Source organism: Acipenser ruthenus, chromosome 17, assembly GCF_902713425.1.
Source record: "Acipenser ruthenus chromosome 17, fAciRut3.2 maternal haplotype, whole genome shotgun sequence".
Classification (NCBI taxonomy): Eukaryota; Metazoa; Chordata; class Actinopteri; order Acipenseriformes; family Acipenseridae; genus Acipenser; species Acipenser ruthenus.
Window position 1 is genome coordinate 28,738,755 of NC_081205.1, and position 22,769 is coordinate 28,761,523.

At 38.9% G+C, this 22,769-nt stretch overlaps 2 protein-coding genes across 3 annotated transcripts in view; both read right to left on the bottom strand.

Moving 5' to 3' along the window:
* Positions 1–2,514: 2,514 nt before the first annotated feature.
* On the bottom strand, positions 2,515–7,378 carry LOC117423452 (extracellular calcium-sensing receptor-like). Its single transcript, XM_058990496.1, has 6 exons — positions 7,164–7,378; positions 6,477–6,756; positions 5,396–6,223; positions 4,872–5,084; positions 3,969–4,092; positions 2,515–3,687 (listed from the first exon to the last, which is right to left on the bottom strand). Exons 1-6 carry the CDS (start codon positions 7,376–7,378, stop codon positions 2,789–2,791), a joined length of 2,559 nt encoding a protein of 852 aa, XP_058846479.1. The 3' UTR covers positions 2,515–2,788.
* Positions 7,379–9,103: 1,725 nt separating this feature from the next.
* Positions 9,104–22,769, bottom strand: part of LOC117423448 (1-phosphatidylinositol 4,5-bisphosphate phosphodiesterase eta-1-like) — a 34,467-nt gene continuing 20,801 nt past the window's right edge. The window contains exons 12-23 of one of the 2 annotated variants that reach the window (XM_034039259.3): positions 20,802–20,873; positions 20,559–20,653; positions 19,834–19,931; positions 17,748–17,927; positions 16,882–16,989; positions 16,130–16,254; positions 15,516–15,600; positions 15,149–15,295; positions 14,540–14,619; positions 14,077–14,136; positions 12,854–13,211; positions 9,104–12,132 (exon numbers count right to left, since the gene is read on the bottom strand). In XM_034039259.3, coding sequence (XP_033895150.3) covers positions 9,863–12,132; positions 12,854–13,211; positions 14,077–14,136; positions 14,540–14,619; positions 15,149–15,295; positions 15,516–15,600; positions 16,130–16,254; positions 16,882–16,989; positions 17,748–17,927; positions 19,834–19,931; positions 20,559–20,653; positions 20,802–20,873 — 3,678 coding nt within the window. In that variant the 3' untranslated portion in view covers positions 9,104–9,862. The remainder of the gene's footprint in view (positions 12,133–12,853; positions 13,212–14,076; positions 14,137–14,539; positions 14,620–15,148; positions 15,296–15,515; positions 15,601–16,129; positions 16,255–16,881; positions 16,990–17,747; positions 17,928–19,833; positions 19,932–20,558; positions 20,654–20,801; positions 20,874–22,769) is intronic. The other variant, XM_058990325.1, reaches the window with a different exon arrangement.

Genomic DNA, 22,769 nt, shown 5'->3' on the forward strand with positions numbered 1-22,769 from the left:
ATATATATATACACATATATATAATAATAATAATAATAATAATAATAATAATAATAATAATAATAATAATAATAATAATAATAATAATAATAAATAAATAAATAAATAAATAAATAAATAAAAAATCATTACCAGCATTTCACAATTAGCCACAGCCCATTTGAATTATTAGCAATATTCTGGTGTGACAACTATGTGCTTTTGTGACTGTGTTAGCTTTTATAATGACTTCTTAAGAACATAAGAAAGTTTACAAACGAGAGGAGGCCATTCAGCCCATCTTGCTCGTTTGGTTGTTAGTAGCTTATTGATCCCAGAATCTCATCAAGCAGCTTCTTGAAGGATCCCAGGGTGTCAGCTTCAACAACATTACTGGGGAGTTGGTTCCAGACCCTCACAATTCTCTGTGTAAAAAAATGCCTCCTATTTTCTGTTCTGAATGCCCCTTTATCTAATCTCCATTTATGACCCCTGGTCCTTTTTTCTTTTTTCAAGTCAAAGAAGTCCCCCGGGTTGACATTATCTATACCTTTTAGGATTTTGAATGTTTGAATCAGATCGCCGCGTAGTCTTCTTTGTTCAAGACTGAATAGATTCAATTCTTTTAGCCTGTCTGCATACGACATGCCTTTTAAACCTGGGATAATTCTGGTTGCTCTTCTTTGCACTCTTTCTAGAGCAGCAATATCCTTTTTGTAACGAGGTGACCAAAACTGAACACAATATTCTAGGTGAGGTCTTACTAATGCATTGTAGAGTTTTAACATTACTTCCCTTGATTTAAATTCAACACTTCTCACAATATATCCAAGCATCTTGTTAGCCTTTTTTATAGCTTCCCCACATTGTCTAGATGAAGACATTTCTGAGTCAACATAAACTCCTAGGTCTTCATTCATCACAAGGTATGTTACAGTATCAGTCCAATGATATATGTACGTGAATTGAATGTTGATATGCTGATATACTATAACTCTGCATTAGGAATAGATTCACTGATGTTATCACCTTAAATGTTTTCTTTTTAAATCTACAAACATTTCTGCCTGCTGTTTTTTGCAACATGTTTACTCCTCAGATATAAAACACTGTAATACTTCCAGCCATTATGCGGATCAAAAATAACAGAAAAAACAAATCAAATGCCCCAGTGTTAGTTCTGCTTCAGGGCATAGTCCTGCGAGTGTTCAAGGACCCAGGACCAGGTGTTTGCTAGAGGTAAAAAGAGACATGGAACCACCCGTGTGCCTGTTGCAGCTGGCATCTTCCTTTAGTTGTGCCTCAGGGCCAGCACAGCTATATCTCAATAGTGCAACACTACTACAGAGAGAGGCCTGTGTGCCTGTTGCAGCTGGCATCTTCCTTTAGGCAGTTTGTTTTCACATGAAGTACAAAAAAACAGCAACCAAGCTAAGGAAATGTTTTATTTACTAGTAGCATTTATAAAAGCATAAATCGGTATTTTGATTATTATTAGTAGTAGTAGTTTTTTTTTTTTTTTTTAAATTTTCAGTGTTTATTATTGTTGCCAGAGTTACAAAAGGTATTAGTAGTAGTAGTAGTAGTAGTATTGTTATTATTATGTCCCAGAAGTAGGAATTCAGGGGAGACAAGGCCTACAGATAAAACAGAAGCAACACTGACCTAAAACGCATGTGGTGGCCGTCTATTGTAATGAACCCCATCTATATTAAAATGGTAATGTTTTAAAAGCACAAGCTCAACTGCCCAGTACAGTAGAGAAATGCATTGCAAGAAGAAAGAAAGAGAGCTGCACAGGGGTACAGCTGGTAATTGGAATGGCTTTTCATAATTGCTCCAATTATCACGCTATTTATGAACAACATGTATGTTGGATAACTTGTAAGTAAGAAGTGTGTATGATCCCTAGCACTGTAGTATTAAATCAACACAATTCAGGTGGCTGCAATATAGGTCACATCTTTCAAGAATAGAGATTGTTTCTTTTCTTTTTTTTTTTGTAGATAGGCTGGAGAAAGCAGCTCTGCTTGTCACCAAGGAATAACGGACTGCTACCAGGAGTTCTGAGGGACTACCGGTGTGTGGCACCACAGCTGCGCCCCCCTCCAGCTACAAAGACAATAGGGATATCACAATGTCTTTATCCTCACAGATTTGTGCTGTTTTTAATGTTTCCAATGAAGTCCTGTAAATGGAAAGGATTATTAACCTTGTATAATACATTTTAAATAGTATTGAACGATTTGATTAATTTGCTGCTATAATGCAGATATTGAAAGCATGTAACGAGGCACAAAATTGTGATTACATTTGTTGTTAATATGTGTTTAAATTTAATACAACCCATGTTTTAATGTAACTGTGTGCAGGTGACACCACAATCTTAATAAATGCCACACAATGAACAATTATAAAAATGGACTTAATGAAATATACAATACAACTAGGTTGACGTTTTTATTGTTTTATTTTTTGAAGAAGGAGGCAGGACTATGCTGTATTATTTGTTTTATTTATTTAAGCACAAGTAAGGATGGAAAATCAGAGTTCCATTGGGATCTATGCCGTGTTTGTTATGATGCTTGTTTTCTCATCGTTTGCACCTGAAGTACAGCAGTTACTAAAAGGGTTTTAGTGAGTTCTTCAGAGCTTCAGACCTGCTTACAACCACTGTATTTCTGATAGCAAAGAAACTACCAGAAAATACCAATAACCTTTACAATTAAAATGTCTAAATGATTATAATAAGTAAAAGTGAATAATGTATCTATGCTAATAGTATAACATATACATTTATTTATTGTTATCATTTTTGTCTCATAAGGTGTTTCTTAGTATTCTTTTCTGGTTTAAGCAAAATAATGTAACACTTAGGGGCAAATATGCACCAAAGGAGACCAAAGCTTGAAGACAAAATTGCAAATATTTCAACTGCTGCTGTGTATTTGCTTGGAGAGCTAATATAAGCTGGGATGAATGCGATCCACACGGCACAGAATATGAGCATGCTAAATGTTATGTATTTTGCTTCATTAAAATTGTCTGGCAGGTTCCGAGCTAAGAATGCAAGCATAAAACAGGTGCACGCCAACAAACATATGTACCCCAAAACACAACTAAACGCAGTTACAGACCCCACAACACATTCCAGGATGATCTTTGAACTTTGGTGGCTGGTGTTCCTGTATGGCAATGGTGGGCTGGTACAAAGCCAGATGATGCATATGATAATCTGTATAAATGTATTGGCAAAGACACTGCTTCTCTGCTGAGCAGGGCCAAACCACTTCATAACATCTTTACCTGGGAGCATAGCTCTAAAAGCCATCATCACGACAATGGTTTTGACAAGAATACAAGAGATGCAAAGAACAAAACTAATTGCAAAAGCAGTGTACCGGACCATGCAAGACCAGTCTGAGGGCTGCCCAATGAAGCAAAGTGAACACAGGAAGCACAGTGTTATTGAGAACAGCAATATGAAACTCAACTCCGAGTTGTTCGCCCTGACAATGGGAGTGTTTTTATAATACAGAAAGACAGCTGCCACAGCCACAGTCACACACGTTCCAGATAAAGAGACTGTTGTGAGAGTAATCCCTATCGTGTCTTCAAAAGAAAGGAACTGAATTTCTCCAGGAATGCACTCGTTCCTGTATCCATTGGGCCAGTATTCCAAAGGACACTTCATACACTGCAGGGAATCTAGAAGATAATTACACAAATATTATACAGTATATTAGGCTGCACAGAGCAAGTATCAATTTGCACACACTTCAATACAAAGTCTTAAGATGTTTTAGATTTTTATTTCCTCCACATTTTTTTTTTGCATCTGGTTCCTGAAACCATTTTGCACAGCAGCAATGACTAGCTCATGTACAGCACAACATTTCAGATCACTCTGTTCCCTTGCCATTATAAACCCATGTACAGCACAACATTTCAGATCATTCCAACATGCAAAGCTTTGCAGTTGCCCTTACCTGTTGTGTTACTGACTGATCCCTCTGAACAGAGGATACAGTCATAGCAGCAGATTGGTTCCCATTTCCTGGCAGCTTTTCTGGTGCCTGGGGGGCAGTTTTCAGCACATATCGACACAGGTACCTGGACATGGAAAGAATTAGCAAACGCTGATGCCAAACACAATACAGCAGTCAAATGTAGGTAAATAGGTACATTTGCCTCACCACATCATATCAAGTAGCTGTATTTTTGCATTATTTTATTATTATTATTTTCAAAACATAAATGACAGAGCCTTCCATTTTTTATGAGCTGTATTTTGTAAGTAGCATTTTGTCCACCTCAACTTCAAATTGGAGTTTTTATTTTGTTAACATGTAACATGAAAAGCTTATTCATAGCTACATTTAAGCAAGTAACATTTTTTATTATTATTATGATTATATTTATTGAGAGTCACAGTGCATACTTTTAAACTACACTAGGAATGCAGTAGACTGGTTAATCCAAACCCTGGCAGTCTTAATTGACATATAATCCAAGCTTCTGTAAACTATAATAATAATAAAATGCAACCAGATACAGGTGTAGAACAAAACTTCATTATAATATTTCTACAATGGTGTGTAAAATATTTATTTTTATTACAATGGTTCTTACTGATTTTTGATAAAATATAAAAATAAATAAATAAATAAAAGACTAAAACAAGGCACTTTTAGTTTGGTTTAGATCACAATCAATGTTCCTAACGATTCTTAATTTTGAAACATCAATGTTCTGCAACCAATAGGGCCACAGAATGTAAAACATTGTGTAATTAACAAAAACACAACTACATGCATTTTCCAGAACTGGTATACAATTCTTTCTCTGATGTATGAGTAGACAAGACTTTTCAAAATGCTTAAGAAGGGTACCTTGTTCATCCCTCCAGCCCAAACAATGGCTTTATCATCAATGTCAATTTTAGATCCATCAATCTGCCCAACGGTTACAATCTCCAAAGCACCTGTTTTGCTAGTCTGCCAATTTACTATATCATAGGTTGCTGGAGTACCTCCATTTTCATCAAAGTAAACTTCCACGCCCAATTTTGTTGTGAATCGAACTGTTTTCAAGTAATGCAGGAGCTGTGATAAAAAGTTAATATTAAAATGGTCATTATTTTATTGTAAACCACTGATTTATTTTAACCAGAAACAAAATATTTGACAAATACCAATAAGTATCTGCATTTTGTTGTAAGTCTAAATGAATGGGTGCATAATATGAGCAGGTTCTCTGTTCGTCCGGTACTGTGGTGTTATTCACTTGAAGCCACCACAAAGAAACTATGGTGTGGACTATACATTTTGTTGCAGCCAAAAGAAACAAATATTATTTTATCACTACCAAATCTTGACTCCAAAGTATGCATTTTAGGAAATATAATTTATTTTACCTGTCCCGGTTGCAAATTACTAATATTGCCACACGAAGTGTTCTGAAATGGCCCACTTCCATTTTGACACAATTGTAAATTATGCAGTGCATGGGCAGTGGCATACACTGCTTTGTACACATTATGAGCAATTCCTAGATGAGACATGTCAGTGTAGCCATTCTTTACTTCACCTAGATTCTCTGATCCATTGCACAAAGGAGCCTTGCTGGAAGCCTGCTCTGTGAGATTTGATGTAGGTAATTTGCAGTTAAAGGAATTTTCCCACAGTTCACGAACAAACACATTACCAGGGAACTTGGAGGGATGGACATCGACAAGGAACTGCGCTAGTCCAGGTATTTCTGCATATTTCTGCCAGATGGCTATCCCAAGCACCCCGTTGGTAATTGACAAGAAATCTGACAAAAGTTGTGTGGTGCTCCAGGCTTCACTTGCAATGAACTGCCTATTGGTAATATTGTGAAGCAGGAGCTCCTTAAACAAATGGAACACAGTGTTATCCCCTGCAATTACAACTATTACTTGTGCAGACGACCTTTTGATAACATCAGCAATGTGAACAGAATCCTCTTTGGGGTAGACTGTGGAGATCTTTTCTGAAAACGCAATACAGGCCCCTGCAGCTTTAACCTCTTCAATAAATCTCTGAGTTGCTAATCGTCCATAATCATTGTCGGAGGCAACGGTGCCAATCCAAGTCCAGCCAAAACGTTTTGCAATTTGAGCCATGCCTCTGGCCTGATAGAAATCGCTGGGTATTGTCCTAAAGAAGTTAGGAAACTCTTTTTTGTTGCTAAGACAATCACATGTAGCATAATAGCTGACCTGCACAAAACAAAAAAGCAAGCAGAGGTAATAGGAAAATTCACACACGCACATTTGAAACCTAATATTAGTAGCCAGGCAAAAGCGATTTCACTGAAGGTAATCACTTTACAACTCTACACAGTTTTGCTGCTACTTTCATATTTCCACTTAAATAACTTACAGTTCAGCAGTTGCTCCAATGCCCTTCTTATGTTTATACTTGAAGCATTACAATGTTCTAACCTTTTACAATGTACAAAGCAGATCTTACCAAGGGAACTCCAAACGGCCCAAGTATTCTAGATATTATAATGGATTGTGTTGAAGACGGACCCCCAATTATCACAGGCACTCCCCCCAATCCATTGCACTGAGTACTAGCAGCATCTTCATCCCGTGGACTGATGAGTGAAATGGCTCCTTTTAGAGCTACAGGATCTCTGACACAACAGTCGTGAATCTTATAGCCAAGTTTGACATTCGGAAGAAGAGTAGAATCTCGGTTTATTTCTTCTATTGCAAATATCATCGTCTGGGCCCAGAGGAAAGATCTGAAATTAAAACTTTGAAGTACAAGCTAACAATCAATCAGAGTTCATCTGACGGTAGCTCATTTTAAAAAACATAAAAGCAGTCTCCTACAATGTCCACTTTTTGTATACAGTATGTAGACATAGATCTGCTATGGAAATAGCAGTTAGGAGGCATTTTGTTATGCAGATATGGGAAAAAAAAACTCCCTCTGCAGTTTCCTGGAGTAAACCAATGAGAATATACATTTAACCATAAAACAACTTCATCCCAATTAGGTATGCAGCTGTAAAACCTATGTAAGACCTAAAATGTCAGCTGTGAACAAAGTTACTATGCTTGTCAACTTTAATAGAATGGAACCAGCTTCAGTTCCTAGCATAGGTATTACTAAACTTTTTAAAAGAGAGATGAAATAAACACGTACCTCTCACACACTGGCAATTCCGGTTTTGTTCTAAAGGACTCTTTCTTTACAATTATATTAAAATACAAGCCAAAGAGTCCTCCGAGAACAACATCCCCGTCCTGGAAGACGTTTGGTAAATTCAAAGTTTTCCACTTTATACAAGTGGGCTCCACAGCTTGAGCAACTGCAAACTCCTTCAACATAAGGATCAGCACAGTAGCAGCCAATGCCATTGCCTTGTACTTTTCTTCGGCTTAGACCTGCAATGTTAGGTCTTGCTGGTTATTCATCTTATATACGTGAACTGATTTCTGCAATCAAAAGGCAGAACATTCTTAATGATCCATCTAATCCCCTCTGACGTTATCAAATTATGAACGTTAGAAAGTTTTAAACTGTTTCTACGACTGGCAGAAGAACCCAACTGGTTCAGGCTTGTGCTCATTCCCCCCCAAGGATCCATTTCCAATGCCAATCTGGCCAGTACTGAACAGTGGGAGTAATAAATGCATCTAGGTTCAAAAACAGCACTATTACATCCAGGCTTTTTCCTTTAAAAAATAAATCATAGAAAATGTTAACAATTCCCAAGATGGAATTGTTTTCCTGTAACTCACTGAAGAGGCCCATCTATTATTTTTTATAATAGATGGATACCCTTGTGATGCTAACATTAAAGAAGACGAGGTTCAGCAGTAGTTGGGTTTTTTTTTTAAACGTAGCGTTTCAGTGCTGTACAGACATTCTATGTCGTTATCTGTTAGTGCTTCAGCTTTATTTGGATGATTGCCTTTACCTTGTTTTAATTTCCCGTTCCTCTGAGATATGAATGTACCAGCTTTACAGCATTTTTTTTAATGTATTCTCATTTTGTTGATCATTAACAAACATTTCTGTACTGTGGGTGTTGTCGAGTGATTGAAAACGAGACATTTTGTGTTTGAATTTAAAGTGATGGTCTCGAGGAGTCGAATGGGTCAACGTTCAAGTAAATTTTCCTCTAGAGGAATTATCACTTTTTGATGTTACTACTGTGGTATTATGCCTTTTTTTTGAATGACTCAGGATGCAAATATAGCCTTCATCCATATATATATATATATATAATTTTTTTATATATTTATTTTTTGCCTATTATGAATGCTATATTTCAATTCAACATTTACGGGGATCTACTCAGGTTTAGGAGTTAATTTTGGGCTAGTTAAAAAAACACTATTCCTGTGTGATTTTTAGGCGCTGGGTTAAGTTAAAGTCACTAACCACCAGCTGCCCTATTGTAAAGTCATTATTCCTGCTCTGTGTAAACAAGTGCTCAGGTGTGTAATCTTTGAGACATTACCTCGAATTTCACGAACAATTAACTTTTGTTTTCTGATGAATCCCAGTGTAAATGCACAATAAGGCATGAATGATTTGTGGGGGTGAGTAAGCCCTATTAATGTTAAGTTAAGCTGAACTAACTGCTGTTGGGACATACTGTATTGCAGGAAGATGAAGTAATAAATAATAAAAAGTGGCACTGACCCCTTTCAGTTTATGAGCCTGTTCAGCTTTCTTAAATATGGCAATGCCTATTGAAAACTGTTTTTCTTTTCTAGGTGTTATTTTAACATGAACTGTCCACCCCCACCACCCCAGCATTCACCCCCCTGCATCCAGCTCCCTACATCATCCGTGTTTTTTAATTTTTAAATTAGGAAAAAAAAGCTTTTCCTGGTGTTAGCTAAAGCATCTTGAAACGAGGCAAATTTGTCTGGTTATGCGTTCAAATATTGGCCACAAATTCATATCTCAATGGGCCACTCCCCCCCACAACCCCAAAATATTGCATTTTATATACTTCACTCTTTATATCTTTGTGTGTATACATCTAAATATCACATTTGGGGGATTAAGAGTCAGAAGTGTTCATATTTTAATAAAACAGTGACACAAGAAAAGAGACAGGTAATATGTTTGTTTGTTTGTACTGTACTCCTAATGTTTTAGGACTTTATTGCATTGGTTGAAAAATATGTCTGTACTAAGCTTTTTTTGTGTGACCGCTTTAAATTCTGTTCAGTCTTATGGGGGGTAGAAAACAACAGAACAAAACTGCAGTGTTTATCATTTCTGTTGTACCCTTTAAAATAAAATAAAACAGACATCTGTCGCTCCAAACATTATGGCCTTGATTGTTGATTTGACAGCTACCCTCACAAGGAAGAATAATGCGTTATTCCACAACAGTCCACTAGGTGCTCCCCCCTCTCTATATCAACACAAACACACAGACAAAATAAAAATATAAAACAAAAGATACTGTTTCTTTAAAGACAGTCATATTGAATTGGTTTTCAGTTAATTGCTTCAAGCAGTGCTGTGCTGATCTGTGCACATGTACAGAAGGGAAATGTATTTTTAATTTAAAATGTGCATAGGTCATGCATTACACATACAAGCTTTGCAGTAATTAGATCAGTCGCATGCAGCAGTTTCTTAAGTTTGTTGTCACAGTATTTTTTTTTTGTATACATTAAAGGCTTAAGAGAATCCACTTTTGTACAGTACAGCCTACCACTCAACATCCTAATCAAAAGGAAGACTAAGATTTTGATTACAATATAACACATCTTAAAAAGAGTGGACTGACATAATACAAAAAAAAAAATGTTCAGGTAAAAGCAATTTTTTTTTTTTTTTTTTGGTTTGGTTGGTTGTTTTCCCAAATACATTTACAGTCGCAGTAAGAAGTATATCTCTGGCTCAGAGGTGGGGCCAGGATCTGAGTCTTCAGCATAAAAACGGTCATGATAGCTGTAACGTAATGATGTGCAGGCTCCTTCAGGCAAGCCCCGGTCTGCCAGCTCCGCACCATTAATATGGTTTAGGTATCCAGCAATGTAGGAACCTGTGGAATGTCTGTTAACAGAAGGGTGCTGAGCCGGGGGCTTGTTTCGCAGAACTATGCCGGCTGTGCTGCAGCTGTTGGGAAGTTTTTGCTTGCTGGCTTCCAGCCTTTCCCTGGCTCGGCTGGCGATGTGACGGACTCTGCTCTGGCTACGGGACGACAGCTTTCTAGACAGCATCTTTGGAGAGTCGTCTTCATCATCCTTCACCTGAGTGATGGGCGCGGGTGGGCTCCTCTCCTCCTGTTCGAAGGATACGAGTTTACGCAGCTGTTCTGTTAAAGGATCGGCAGACTGCGGCCTGTTGGTAAGAGAAGCCATCCTCGCTCTTTCCTTCATGGCAGGGGTCACAAAACTTCTGCTGATGTACTTGTACTTGCTCTCGAAGTTACACGATATGTCCTCCGACGTCAGATCCCCGAGGCTCTTGGATTTGCAGGGGCTTGGATGCCTAGCTATGTGCAGGCCTTCTGATGATTGCTCCATGGGGGTGTGCAGTCGGTCAACAGGCCTCTTGGAAACAGGAAACCCTTCATGATATGCCTTTGGAGTAACAGGGTCATGAAAAACGTTACTTAACTCTTCACCGTTATGGTTAAATGTACAGTAGCCATTCTCATGAGGAGGGGTCATTTTTCTGGAAGTTTGGATAGCTTCCGACAACTGGTCGGTATCATAGCACCTATTATTGTTTTGAGTGCTGATATCTTCTGACAACGGATAACCACCAGAACATCTATCACTGTTTTGAGTTCTCATATTTTCAGTAAAATGACAGCCGCTGTGATAAGTATTATTCTTTTGGGTTCTGATATCGTCTGAAATTCGATAGCTACAGTGATACGTGTTACTGTTTCGAGTCCTGATGTCTTCTGACAGCTGGTAGCTATCATGATATGAACCATTGCTTTTAGGCCTGCCATGAGGTGATCCTTCATATTGAGATGTTGTTTGTCTAGGCCATTGGTCATTTAATTTACTAGATGATGTTAAGGTAAAGTCCTGTAATGCATCATCAACATCAGTCTCTACCTCCATTAGGCTGCTTCCAGCAGAGTCTGCAGATACCTGGAGATGGACAGAAGCAGCACAATCATATGACCTGCGAGTCTCCAAGGGAACCCAGCTTGCTTCAATATTTTCTTGTTTGGGGTGTAATGTTTTCACAGGGGAAGAGCAAGAAGTGCCAGCAGGTGTACTTTCTTCAGAATCCAGGTTTGCTCTTCGTATTGTCCTCTCTGTGAGGTTATACACAGAGGAAGGAGACAGGACCTCTTCATTGAGTATTGTGTACATGGAGTGTTCTGTTGTCTCAGGGCTAGAAAACACTGCAGTGCCTGTTGTTGAGTTCAACAAAGAATCCTTAGGTTTTTTATTTGGTAAAATTGGTTTCTGTGGAGAGTTAGGCTCCAAGGTGAACGTATTTGAAAAGCCTGATATTAAGCTAAAAGTGTGGTTATTGGTTCCGTGAATGTTTGAAATGGTAGTAAGGCTGGTCCTGGTGTCTGTAGTGTCAAACTGACTGATTAATGCAGAGATAGAACCCATCCCACTTTCATTACCCAAAGAAACAGCATCGATAAGTCTGGAAATTGTACTGTCCTGCATTGTCCCATTAGAAGACAAGCTTCCAGTCTTATCAAGGCAGATTGTTGAAGACACATCAACAGTCGAAATGGAAGTGACAATGTTGTTACATGCATTAGGCAGGACGGCGTCAGGTTTAGATGAATGTTTGGGGCTGCAAGTTTCTTGTATGTCTTTGTTGGTCCCTGGGTGTTTTTGTTTTGAAGCACTGATGTCAGATTTGTGCCATACCGTGTCATCTGTGACACTTTCTTCAGCAGATGTGTTTGTGATCTCATTTTGAAGTGGGGCTCCTAAACATTCCTCTGCGTCGTTTCCTCCAATTTCAAGGTAAGAGGTTTTATCAGTTTCAAGGGCTTTGCTTGTGGGTAATTTTTTGGGAGAGTATTTGTAAACTGTATTTGTGGGCGTCTCATCATCAGATTGTATTGAAGGTTGGGTTTCAATCAAAACATCAATGGATGCAGACCTGATCCTTTCTACATGGCCTGGTGTGTCAGTAGATCTTCCTATGAAAATAAATAAAAAACACAGGGTCAATCACCTTGAACCGACACATCAAAACCAACAAGCAGTCCCACCAGCAAGCCATCCAAACACAAAGACAAATGCAATGCGGCCACCCATTACAACTGAGACAGGGTTCAACTATGGAGGTTGTGCAGGTACAAGTACTTAAGAACAGCAATTCTGTGGGATATGATGCAATGTGAAGAAACTGCTGGTAATTCATTAAAAAAAAATATTGTTACATTTTATTACATCAGGTGGTATGATGTAATATTGGCAGAGGATGTTTGGAATGAGACAGCCTTAGTAAGCTTTAGATTACCTGCCGGAGTTTCCTAGTCAGTTTTCTACTATGAAGAAGCACAACAATAAAAGACAGAACAAAAACGTTGTGTTAAAATAATCAGAAGGGTAAAACTGAATGTGAATTTTTACACTGTTGGTCACTGTCATCTTATACACTTAAATTTTTTTTTTTCAGTTCCATTCTATTAAAAAGCATAAGCTATTCTCTTTTGCTGTGCAACAGACAACAGGCATATAATGTTTAACGACAATCTTTGTTTGGAAGATATAACTGAAAGCTAAAGTAAATCATTTGACTATACCAGTCAAAAAACTAATTTGGACAAAACATGGACTACAGATTGGGAAAAAGCATACACATTTTTTCACCAAAAAAACAAACAAAAAAAAAACATAATATTTGGGTAGACCTACTCAGTTCAGTGCCTGTCTCCTCAGGATCGTTCACAGGTTTACAAGATGGCAACTCAAGTCCTCCATTGAGAAGTTTATCGACTGGCATGGATACAGGGCGTGTCTGCACGTTGTTGGTTTTGCGTTTCCCTGGCAGCTCCAGGTTCAGAGTGTCAGGTTCATTCTCCTTCATTTCGTTGCTGACTTCAGTGAAACCCATTTTGTTCTTTTTGCGGCCCTTTGCAGGAGCGCTGGCTGTGCGGCGCAGTGTATGATCACTGACCGAGCGCTTGCGAATGTAAAAACCAGAATTGGTGTCAACAGAACAGTTCTTGGGGTTCTTGGTAAAGAAACTCTTAAATCCCCTAAGCTGCCGGCCCTGCAAAACAGGAAACAGGAGATGGTGAATGTTAAAATGATCCCGAGCGGTCATCGATGTTAAAATGTTTACTGCATTTACTTCAATACACTTTCACAAAGTATATGCTGCTTAAAAAGAAAACAGATGCACAAATGACAGGAAAAATATATCATGCATAAAAGTCTTGCACAATGAAAATATTTGTTTAGTGCCAAGAGTGGCGTACCATATGTCAAACGAGTCATTTTAATGTTGATTTGTCCCAGGGGGCGATGCACAATTGGCCGAGGGGTGTCTGGGGCGGGGGGCTTAGGTCGGCCAGGGTGTCCTCGGCTCACCGCGCACCAGCAACCCCTGTGGTCTGGCCGGGCGCCTGTGGGCTTGCCGGTAAGCTGCCCAGAGCTGCGTTGTCTTCCGACACTGTAGCTCTGAGGTTGCTGCATGGTGAGCTAAGCCTAAAAATAATTGGGCATTCTAAATTGGGAGAAAATAATAAAATAATTGGCGACTACTAAATTAAAAAAAAAAAAGAAATGTTGCATACCTCCTGGTAATACTATAATGTATCAAAGTTGACAGCTGCAGCAAACCTTTCTTTCTTCTTGATTGGCTGCTATTGAGAAGCATTATCCTTCAGATCCAAATCAACCACCTCCTCGTCACCACCTACGCCCTCATATTCACAAGGGGTCACCCGTTTCTATTCTCGCTAATGTATGAACAAGTTTTTTTTTGTTATATCTTTTTAACAAGATCAGCTAGCATATGCTAGAACCCAACCTGATCTAGAACCCAAAAAAAACATGGCAGTGATTCATGCAAGAAAAAACTAAAGTTGAATACACAACGTCCACCCAGTGTATGCATGCCGTACACAGAATACCTTTGAAGCTCCAAGAAAGTGCAATATAGTATAACTTGGATTGAGGACTAGTGGGCTCCACTGTAAAGCAAAATGTTAAACGTTTATTTGTCATATGCTAAACAACATAAACATTAAAGTGACAAAATACATATAAATACATAATTCAGTTATTGATATAGGTCATGTTGATCTGTGATTTGAAAAAAGGTGGTGCCGACAGACTTAAATGTAGTTGTACTTTGAATTAATATAGGCACTGCTGAATGTATGCAAGTTCAAACAGCTTGCTGTTCTGCCTGCTGAATTTTGTTGCCCATAACAATTCATTGATCCATTCTTAATGAATCACATCAAAGTAATGTTTCAATCCACTGTAGCAGAGGGTTCAGTTAACAGTACTTTTTTAACAAGAGGGAATATATTCACTATATTTTGATTAAATAACTCGTTCACAGCCAGTTGAATTGGGGCATTTACCTACCTTTCCATAAATGTCATTGATTAAAACGTGAACGAAGATGGATGCTTCTGTCATCCCCTCTAAATAGACATGCCGATAACCTGCAGTATGGAAAGTAAAAGGTTATCGGCATCAGGAAGGAATAGCTATGTAAAACACTAAAGGTGGAGACTTCTTTAGTTCATCTGACTGGTGTTTTTTGCTAGCCTATCACTACTTCAATTCACCTCGGACAGTGGCATCCTCATGACAAAATGAACCACTTATTCATGTTGTATCTACGGAATCTATCATTCATGTGGTATCTATGGAATGTATTTTTATAAGCCTTTGTGCAGTGTCTTGATTTACAAGGTGGTTCTAAAATGATTGAACTGGATCATGGGTATGTGGGAGAAAGTATGCGCTGTAATACAAGAATGAATTCTACCAATCAATCTCTTTCGTATCTAGTCCTCTTACTAGTAATGGACAGAATTAGAGGTCAGGACAGGAACCTTTCTATGTTTTAAAAATCATTTCCCACAGATTACACTGCCCGTGCCAATTTACAAACCACATCACGCCAAATGCAAAACAACTTTTTTTTTTTTTTTTTTTTTGTGAAAACAAAAGACCATATTCACTGACCAGGCATGAGGCTATTGAAGGCTACAGTTCTTTGCCCAACAAAATCTCGCCCAATTGGATCGTGGTCCCAGACCAGAAAACGAACTAAAGCCAGCTCAGGCATGTGAAGGGTGAAAGTTATTGTCTCCTCCCAAACAGGGTTGAATCCTGAAAGAAAAGAAATGAGATTTCTGTACTGGTATTATTACATTAAGGATTTGCCATCTGGTCTACGCAGCTGCACTTCAAATTAAACAGAATTTCATCTGAATTAAAGGGCTCCTTTTCCTAGTATACAAGACTGGCATATAAAAAGAAGTGAAGTGGTGCTCCAACATATTTTTATTTGTACTTATTTTTATTTTTACATGTTTGTCAGGTGCGTTACCATTATCATCAACAACTCTGGTCTGGTCTTTGCAACAGTCCACTGGCAAACCAATGATCTCTATTTCAACAAAGGGATCAATTATCTGCAGAGACACAAAACAAAACAAAACAAAAAGAGATTTCAAATGGTGAAATACACAAATAATGTCTAACTGGGGTACTGAAATTAATTTCAATAAAATGAATACCCAAAGTTTACGAAAATGTTCCATAGTCTAAAATATGTGTGTGATTGTTCTGTGTGCAGACAGACACTGTGCATGCTTGTCAATGCACCTCAGTCTGAACTCTATAGCTGTCATTCAGTTTTGAGCTAATTGTTTGAAACTTGATTGCTTGATGTGGACTAACCAAATATGAAAGGCTAGCGCACTAAACCACTACACCACCTAGTCCTCCTGAAGCCTGTTTTCTTAATATTTACCATCTGCTTTGAGAACCATTATTGCAGAACGCTATAGAGACAATGCCTGGGAGTATAAAGCCAGCTGTTGTCTTATCGCAAATCTGACACCAGCTTTAGAATGACAGCAGCAGAGATATCTTATGCTGGAAGAGGAAATGTGCTGATCCTTCAGTCACATACACATGGCTTGCAAATAGTACGCTTACCTCTCCTCTATCCCCTAGCATGGAGTCGGGGGGTTTAGGTAACTGCTGTCCACTGATGATTTTTAGAACAAGTTGTTTCTTGGGATAAGCAGGGAGAGGATCTTCAGAGAATGGATTGAATGCACCTGGAAAAAAAACAGCAAGCACAGAAGTTAAGAAAAAGTCTGGACAATGTGAAATGGTTCCAGTGTCACACTTTACAAGTTGCTACAGTTAATGCAAGTTTTCTTGTCATCGTTATGTCTTTATATGGATTGCATCATACACTGACGTGCAAGTCTGTGTCATTGCAACTCTTATAAGTGGCTTAAACAGGACAAGATTCATACATAAATGAAGTCCCACCAAGCAGTGTTTTGGTACCTTGTCAGTACAACAAACTGTGAATCCAGAAACTTCATACAGGACTTATAATGTAGTGTTGTAGGCTTTGGTATTCAGTGGTTGTTTCTGAAACATTCCTTTGCATGGGACAGATGCGCCATTAGTTACAGTGACATCAATATGAAACTGGGTTTTATTACGAAATAACTTTTAATCTGATTTATAGATCACTATCCAGCTATTGTAGTTTGGTTTGCATCTGTCCAGGCAATCAACAGCCTGCCCATGCACAAAGCATACCATCATCCTAATCGCAGCTAAAAAAAAAAATCCACATTGGAATAAAAGCTTGTGCCCTGTGCTACAGAAGGTTAATACAAGATACCCACTATACTGCATTCACTGAAATGATCTACGGCAGTACATACCTTTGCACATTGGCTGAGGTTTGAGGACATAGCCAGTGCTCCCGTTCACCAGGAATTTGGCCCGGTTAAGCTGCATCATACGCCCTTCAGTCTGGTAATTTAAAGCCACTGGGAATTAAAATAAATACACAGACTCATTATGCTGTTGTTGGTTTTACAGTTAATTGAATACAACAAGCAGACCATGTCATTTACTTGGCCTCACTTGCACACAGGGGACATGCAGAATAAATGTATTTTGCAGGGGCTACAATAAACCATCAAAGCATTTGAAGAATGGGCTTTTAAAACAGTTTGAATGTTTCTCACTGAGGCAAGCCAAACGAAGAAATCTGAGAGCAATAAGTAGTTTATAAAGAACTGAGAATTTGTATTGATTTTTTTGTTCTCGTCTGAATGACTTGAAATTGTAGACAAAAGCACCCATAAATGAAATCGGTTCCCAACTTTTAGTCAACCACAAAGTGCAGCTCATGCTTTAAAATGCCCTTTTCAGATACAAAGACATAAATAACTATTGTTAAGTGCTGGAAAGAACCAGTTGATACAGCACCCCATTGGCGTCTCCAGCTCTGCACGTAACCCTGAAATATCTTTTTCAACATAAAATTATGATTGATTGGGTAGATTTTTTCCCCCCCACAATGGATCATTAAATCACTGGGAATGCAGCCAAACAACATTCCAAACACAGCGTTTGCAGGAGGGCACTGTATAACCAGGAGTGCCTTTCAGCTATCGTATCCAAGAGCTACCATTGCTGCAGATTGTCCGATTACCATCAAGACAACATGCTCAGAATGTGTGTGGGCAGAACCTGATGTTCTGATAAAGATGTCTGCTAAACAGCCTTTTCCTAGGCTTACCTAGCTGGCATCCAATGTTCCAGTAAGCCTGTGGGTTGAAATTGCTGGAGTCTACCCTGTATGCAGATGGATAGATTCTGGACAGCTGTTTCTGGTTGAACAAGATAAACTGTTCAGGCTTTTGATTCACCAGCTGGTGGGCTCTTGTCTCGCTAAATGACAGCACATTCCCAGCACTGCCTGCATGAAGGAAGAAGAGATTTGTACATAAAAATGTCAAATTTATATACATTTACATTCCGACAGCCCGGGTGTCTCACACAAAGCTTGGCTGGTAAACAGCAGTACATAATTTAAAGTGATAAAAAAAATCTGTAAAAGCTGATTCCCTGCAACTTGTTAATATGACTTGACCCCCGTGGTGTAGCTGATAACCATCTTCTGAAGAACTGTGAAGTCTTCCAGCGGCCACTGTTTTGGTCAAAATTGACATTAATGTCTTACCATCATATTCTCATTCTTTTATAATCCCATCATGCTAAATGTCAAGATATATTTGTATATGTTGTATTATTGTATGTTTTATTTAGCAGACACCTTTATCCAAGGCGACTTACAGAGACTAGGATGTGTGAACTATGCATTTTTTTTTTATTATTATTTTTAGCAGGGTGACTTACAATTGTTACAAGATATCACATTATTTTTTTACATATTATTTTTTTATTATTTTTTTTAGCAGGGTTACTTACAATTGTTACAAGATATCACATTATTTTTTTACATATTATTTTTTTTTTTTTTTACATACAATTACCCATTTATACAGTTGGGTTTTTACTGGAGCAATTTTAGGTAAAGTACCTTGCTCAAGGGTACAACAGCAGTGTCCCCCACTGGGGATTGAACCCATGACCCTCTGGGTCTGGAGTCCAGAGCCCTAACCACTACTCCACACTGCTGCCCCGATGTGCTAGCTACAACGTGCTAGCTTAAGTATGCATCAGCTGCAGAGTCACTTATAACTACGTCTCACCCAAAAGACGGAGCACAAGGAGGTTAAGTGACTTGCTCATGGTCACACAATGAGTCAGTGGCTGAGGTGGGATTTGAACCGGGGACCTCCTGGTTACAAGCCCTTTTCTTTAACCACTGGACCACACAGCCTCCTACGTTGGAAGCTTTATCTATTTTAAACTTTGTACTTACATGGCACATACTCAGCAAAAAGAACTGCTTGAAAACTACAGTGTAATTATTGGAAACTTCAATTGAATTACTGGAATTCATGTTTTATTAATTATATAATGATTGTATCGTGCACACATAACTATCTCCTTAAAATTATTATATAAGTCTCACTGTGGTATGATGTAATAGTAATGTAACTTATCTGTCTTACCCCTTAATGACATGGGAACGTCAACTGATGCTAAATAACATACTAAATAATTCCTTGGTAATTACTATGTAATAATAACCCTATAGCTTATCACAAACTTGATAAACCCATGGAAATAAATGCATGCGTCAGATCGGGTTAGTAAGCACCGCAGAAAAATTGTATCCATTGCCCAAACCCAGGCACTGAAAGATATGCACACAGTTTGTAGTGTAGCAGTCAAATGGATTATTCAGGGAGTAATTCAATCCTGTGATTTGGTTTCAATTGCATTAGCTCTGTAGATCTTGAAGCAGATTAAAACATGATCAGTCATTTTAAAAGCATGTACTGTATCTGTTCTCTGCCCTACCAGAATTGATTGCACAAATTGTAGCTGATTATCATTGCAGACTCAACAAAGTCACACCCTTTTACCAGAAAATCTGTCCTGTCTTTTCAAACCTTTGGAACTGACCCCCTTTCCACCTCCACCCCTCCCCCACTTTTCACACCTAAACCGTCATAATCATCCACAATCAACAGGCTTACCATAATGATAATGACAGGAAAGGGACAGTCCTTCCTAACTGATATATCACTACCACCACATACAGTTCTAATTAGTACACTGATAAAGACACTAGCTAAACTTTCTTGTTAAAAGGTATGAATATATTGTATACATTACTCTATTTACCTGGTCACGTGCCGCATGGTACAAAACATTAATGGAGGTTTAATATGACAGGATATTTTTCTTACCTTCCTCGAGAACGTCCTGGGAGGCCACAGAGTTTGTAAAAACCACCAACTCAGAGAGCTCCCGGCTCAGCTTGATTGTTTTCCTGCGCCGACCAGACCTTTACAGAGAATCATATTATTGAAATACAAAGGAACAGTAATGGATGCAGAGAAGAACCGCAGTCCCAAACATACACATACAGTATTACTGAACAACAGAGAGAATGCCCTCAGTGTAATTAAACTGAATCTATTTGATGTGTTTTTGGACTTTGCCTCAGCTTTGCCATCAATGTCCAGTCTCCATTCTCTTTCTGCTATATTGCTGATCTCTAACACTGAAGTCAATGCTTCAGGTTGTCTGCACGTGCCTCAGATTAAAAACGTTACAAGTCTGTGCGCCTGACCTTATTTGCGTCTATCGGTTTTAAACATACCCTTTGATTCCTGTCTCTCTCAGGTGAATCACACAGTTCAGAAGCAGCGTCTAACCCCCTGGGCTGTGCTCTTGGAAGCAGATCTGTCGCTATCATTTCCCAAACTGGAAACCAAAGCTCTAATCAGCCACAGCTAAATATCTTTGGGTACGGACAGTGATGTGCATCATCATGACTCTCGATTGCGTTCCAGACTGCCTCTGCACAGTCAAAGAGCTCCTGTTTAACAGCTGCACAGACCATGCTATGGATATTAAGATGGGAATGCAGGAATCTGCAGTGGCAGGAACGAGTGACAAGCTGCCTAACCTGGGAAGCAGCCCCCTGTCTTTCCCCGATGTGTCATGCTGTCCTTCTTCATCTCCCTCCGTGCTCTGAGACTTGGATCTCGATTTTCTGTTTTTCTGTTAAAGAGAATAAAAACATAGCAGCAGGAACGCCCGATACTCCAGGAACAGCAGGAACTCCCGACACATCAGGAACAGACTCGTTAGAGTACATGCTAAGACTCTCCAGATACAGTTCTGTTTATATAGCGGAGGAAGATCTCACCTTATGTTTTGAAAAATTGCTGATAAAGGAGCGGCTTTGGGATTTCTTTCCACCTTCTTTGATGTTTGAATTCTGGCAACAAGCAAGATAAAAAAAAAAAAACAGAATCAGCGAGCAAAGAGCGGTTTTATCACACAAGCTCTGTCATTTTAGCTTTTCCATTTTAGCCTCAGATTATCTTTTAAATACATTCTCCAACCACCCAGTTCAGAGCCTCTTTTAAACTAGTAAGACAACACGGGGGGGGGGGGGGGGGGGTGCATATGCTTTCCAAGGCTTTCTTTCATATCTAGCGAAGCAAGGGAGTATGTTTATGAGATGGAGAAGAACAGCAGCTATCTTTACCTGGACAAGGGAGCTCCCTCAAGTGAACACAATGGCATCCCACTTGACAAGTTGACCAGATATGAATCTTTAAGAGGCTTCAAGGGAAGATGAGTATTCACAAGAGGGGAATACTTATTTTTTATGACTATTTTTTAGTACAGAGAATCCGCAATGTGGATGATATAAAATTGCAATTGAACAGACGAATTAATGATGAAATTAATTTGGCCGGAGACCTTGTCCGTGGGTGCGGACAGCTATCCACAGTGTTGGTCGGCTAGCGACAACACAATGACATCATGTAGTCTAGTACCGCGGATAGGAAGTGGCTCACAGGGCCACCTCCCCCCAAAAGACAAGGCCGCCAAACCATGATTGGAAAAAATTAAATGATGAATGGTTAACGCAACAACTGAAGTGGCGCAATGCCACCTACCCCCAAAAATAGGAAAAGGATGAATGAAAAGTAAGCAGCTGAAACACAGGCCTGCTCCCCGTGCATCAAAATGCACTGGGGGAGAACCCGGCCTCTCCAGCCTGCCACGCGCCGTGTAGAAACACGAATCACTTGGCACTCAGGTAAGAAACCCACCCCCTCCCCCCCACACGCGGGTAGGAGGAAACCTTAGGGAATCCATGGCTGAGGGTAGCCCTTCCTCCAGGCTCTAATGACGGCCTTCTCCCTGTTTGGCCTTGCCGCGCGTGACTGAGAGGCCAAACAAAAAGAAGCGACATTAATGCAAGTCACACAGTTATGGCAGTTTCTCCTTCCAGAAATATAACCAGGTTTTCCAAATATCGCCACCGTGTGTGCTATAAAAGGATACATCTTTTTTATTTAGCCCATTTTTTTGGTTACTGATAATGCTTCATAATACTGTGCAATGCGTTAAGTTATTCATTGGACTATTTCTTTAATGTACACGTATACTGCACTCACAGATACACAGGTCTTGATAATGACAAACATCTGATTATCTATCAATTGTTTCAATCAAAAAGAACATGGATTCCAAAGTGATGTAACATTCATGAAAGCGATTAACTAATAGGTGCACCTCCATTACCCTTGAGAGTCATCTCTGCAGGCACATTTTCAAAAGGTTGTTAAAATGCCATTTTAAAATTAAAAACCAATTCAAATTCCACCCTGGGGATAATAGCATTGATGAAGCTGTTGATACAATCCATCACTCAAACGCTTTACACTAAACTCTGTTCAGTTTAAAAGTCAAAACCCTGTTCTATATATTGCTTCTGTCAAACAATCGAAATCCATATTAAACTAGGGGAAGCAATTATAGCAGACAGACTGTGAAAAGAACTTCAGCCTTTACCAAATACAGTGACAATTTGCAAGCGTGTTCTAAGAGAAACACCAAAGTACAGTGTGACAGAGTTCACAACTTTCATAGCAAAAACTAAAAAAAAACTAAATTTTCTGCTAGGACGATCACTGTACTACAGCATGAGCACCAATTGGCAACAGGCTTTCATCAATTAAAAAAAAAATAAAAATGTTATGCTGCCTTGCAAATCAGAAAGACAGCATGTAATCTTTATCTTAAAAAATGCAGCAATTTGAATAACAATGCAGTTTCTGGCACTGCACCCTTCCTTTAATTCAATATAATCCATTGT

Coding starts and splice junctions, on each gene's coding strand:
- LOC117423452 (XM_058990496.1), bottom strand. CDS start 7,378: ATGGCATTGGCTGCTACTGTGCTGATCCTTATGTTGAAGGAGTTTGCA. Junction 6,757..7,163: donor GAATTGCCAGTGTGTGAGAG/GTACGTGTTTAT, acceptor TTTTAATTTCAG/ATCTTTCCTCTGGGCCCAGA. Junction 4,093..4,871: donor GGGCTGGAGGGATGAACAAG/GTACCCTTCTTA, acceptor TTCCATGTCCAG/GTACCTGTGTCGATATGTGC.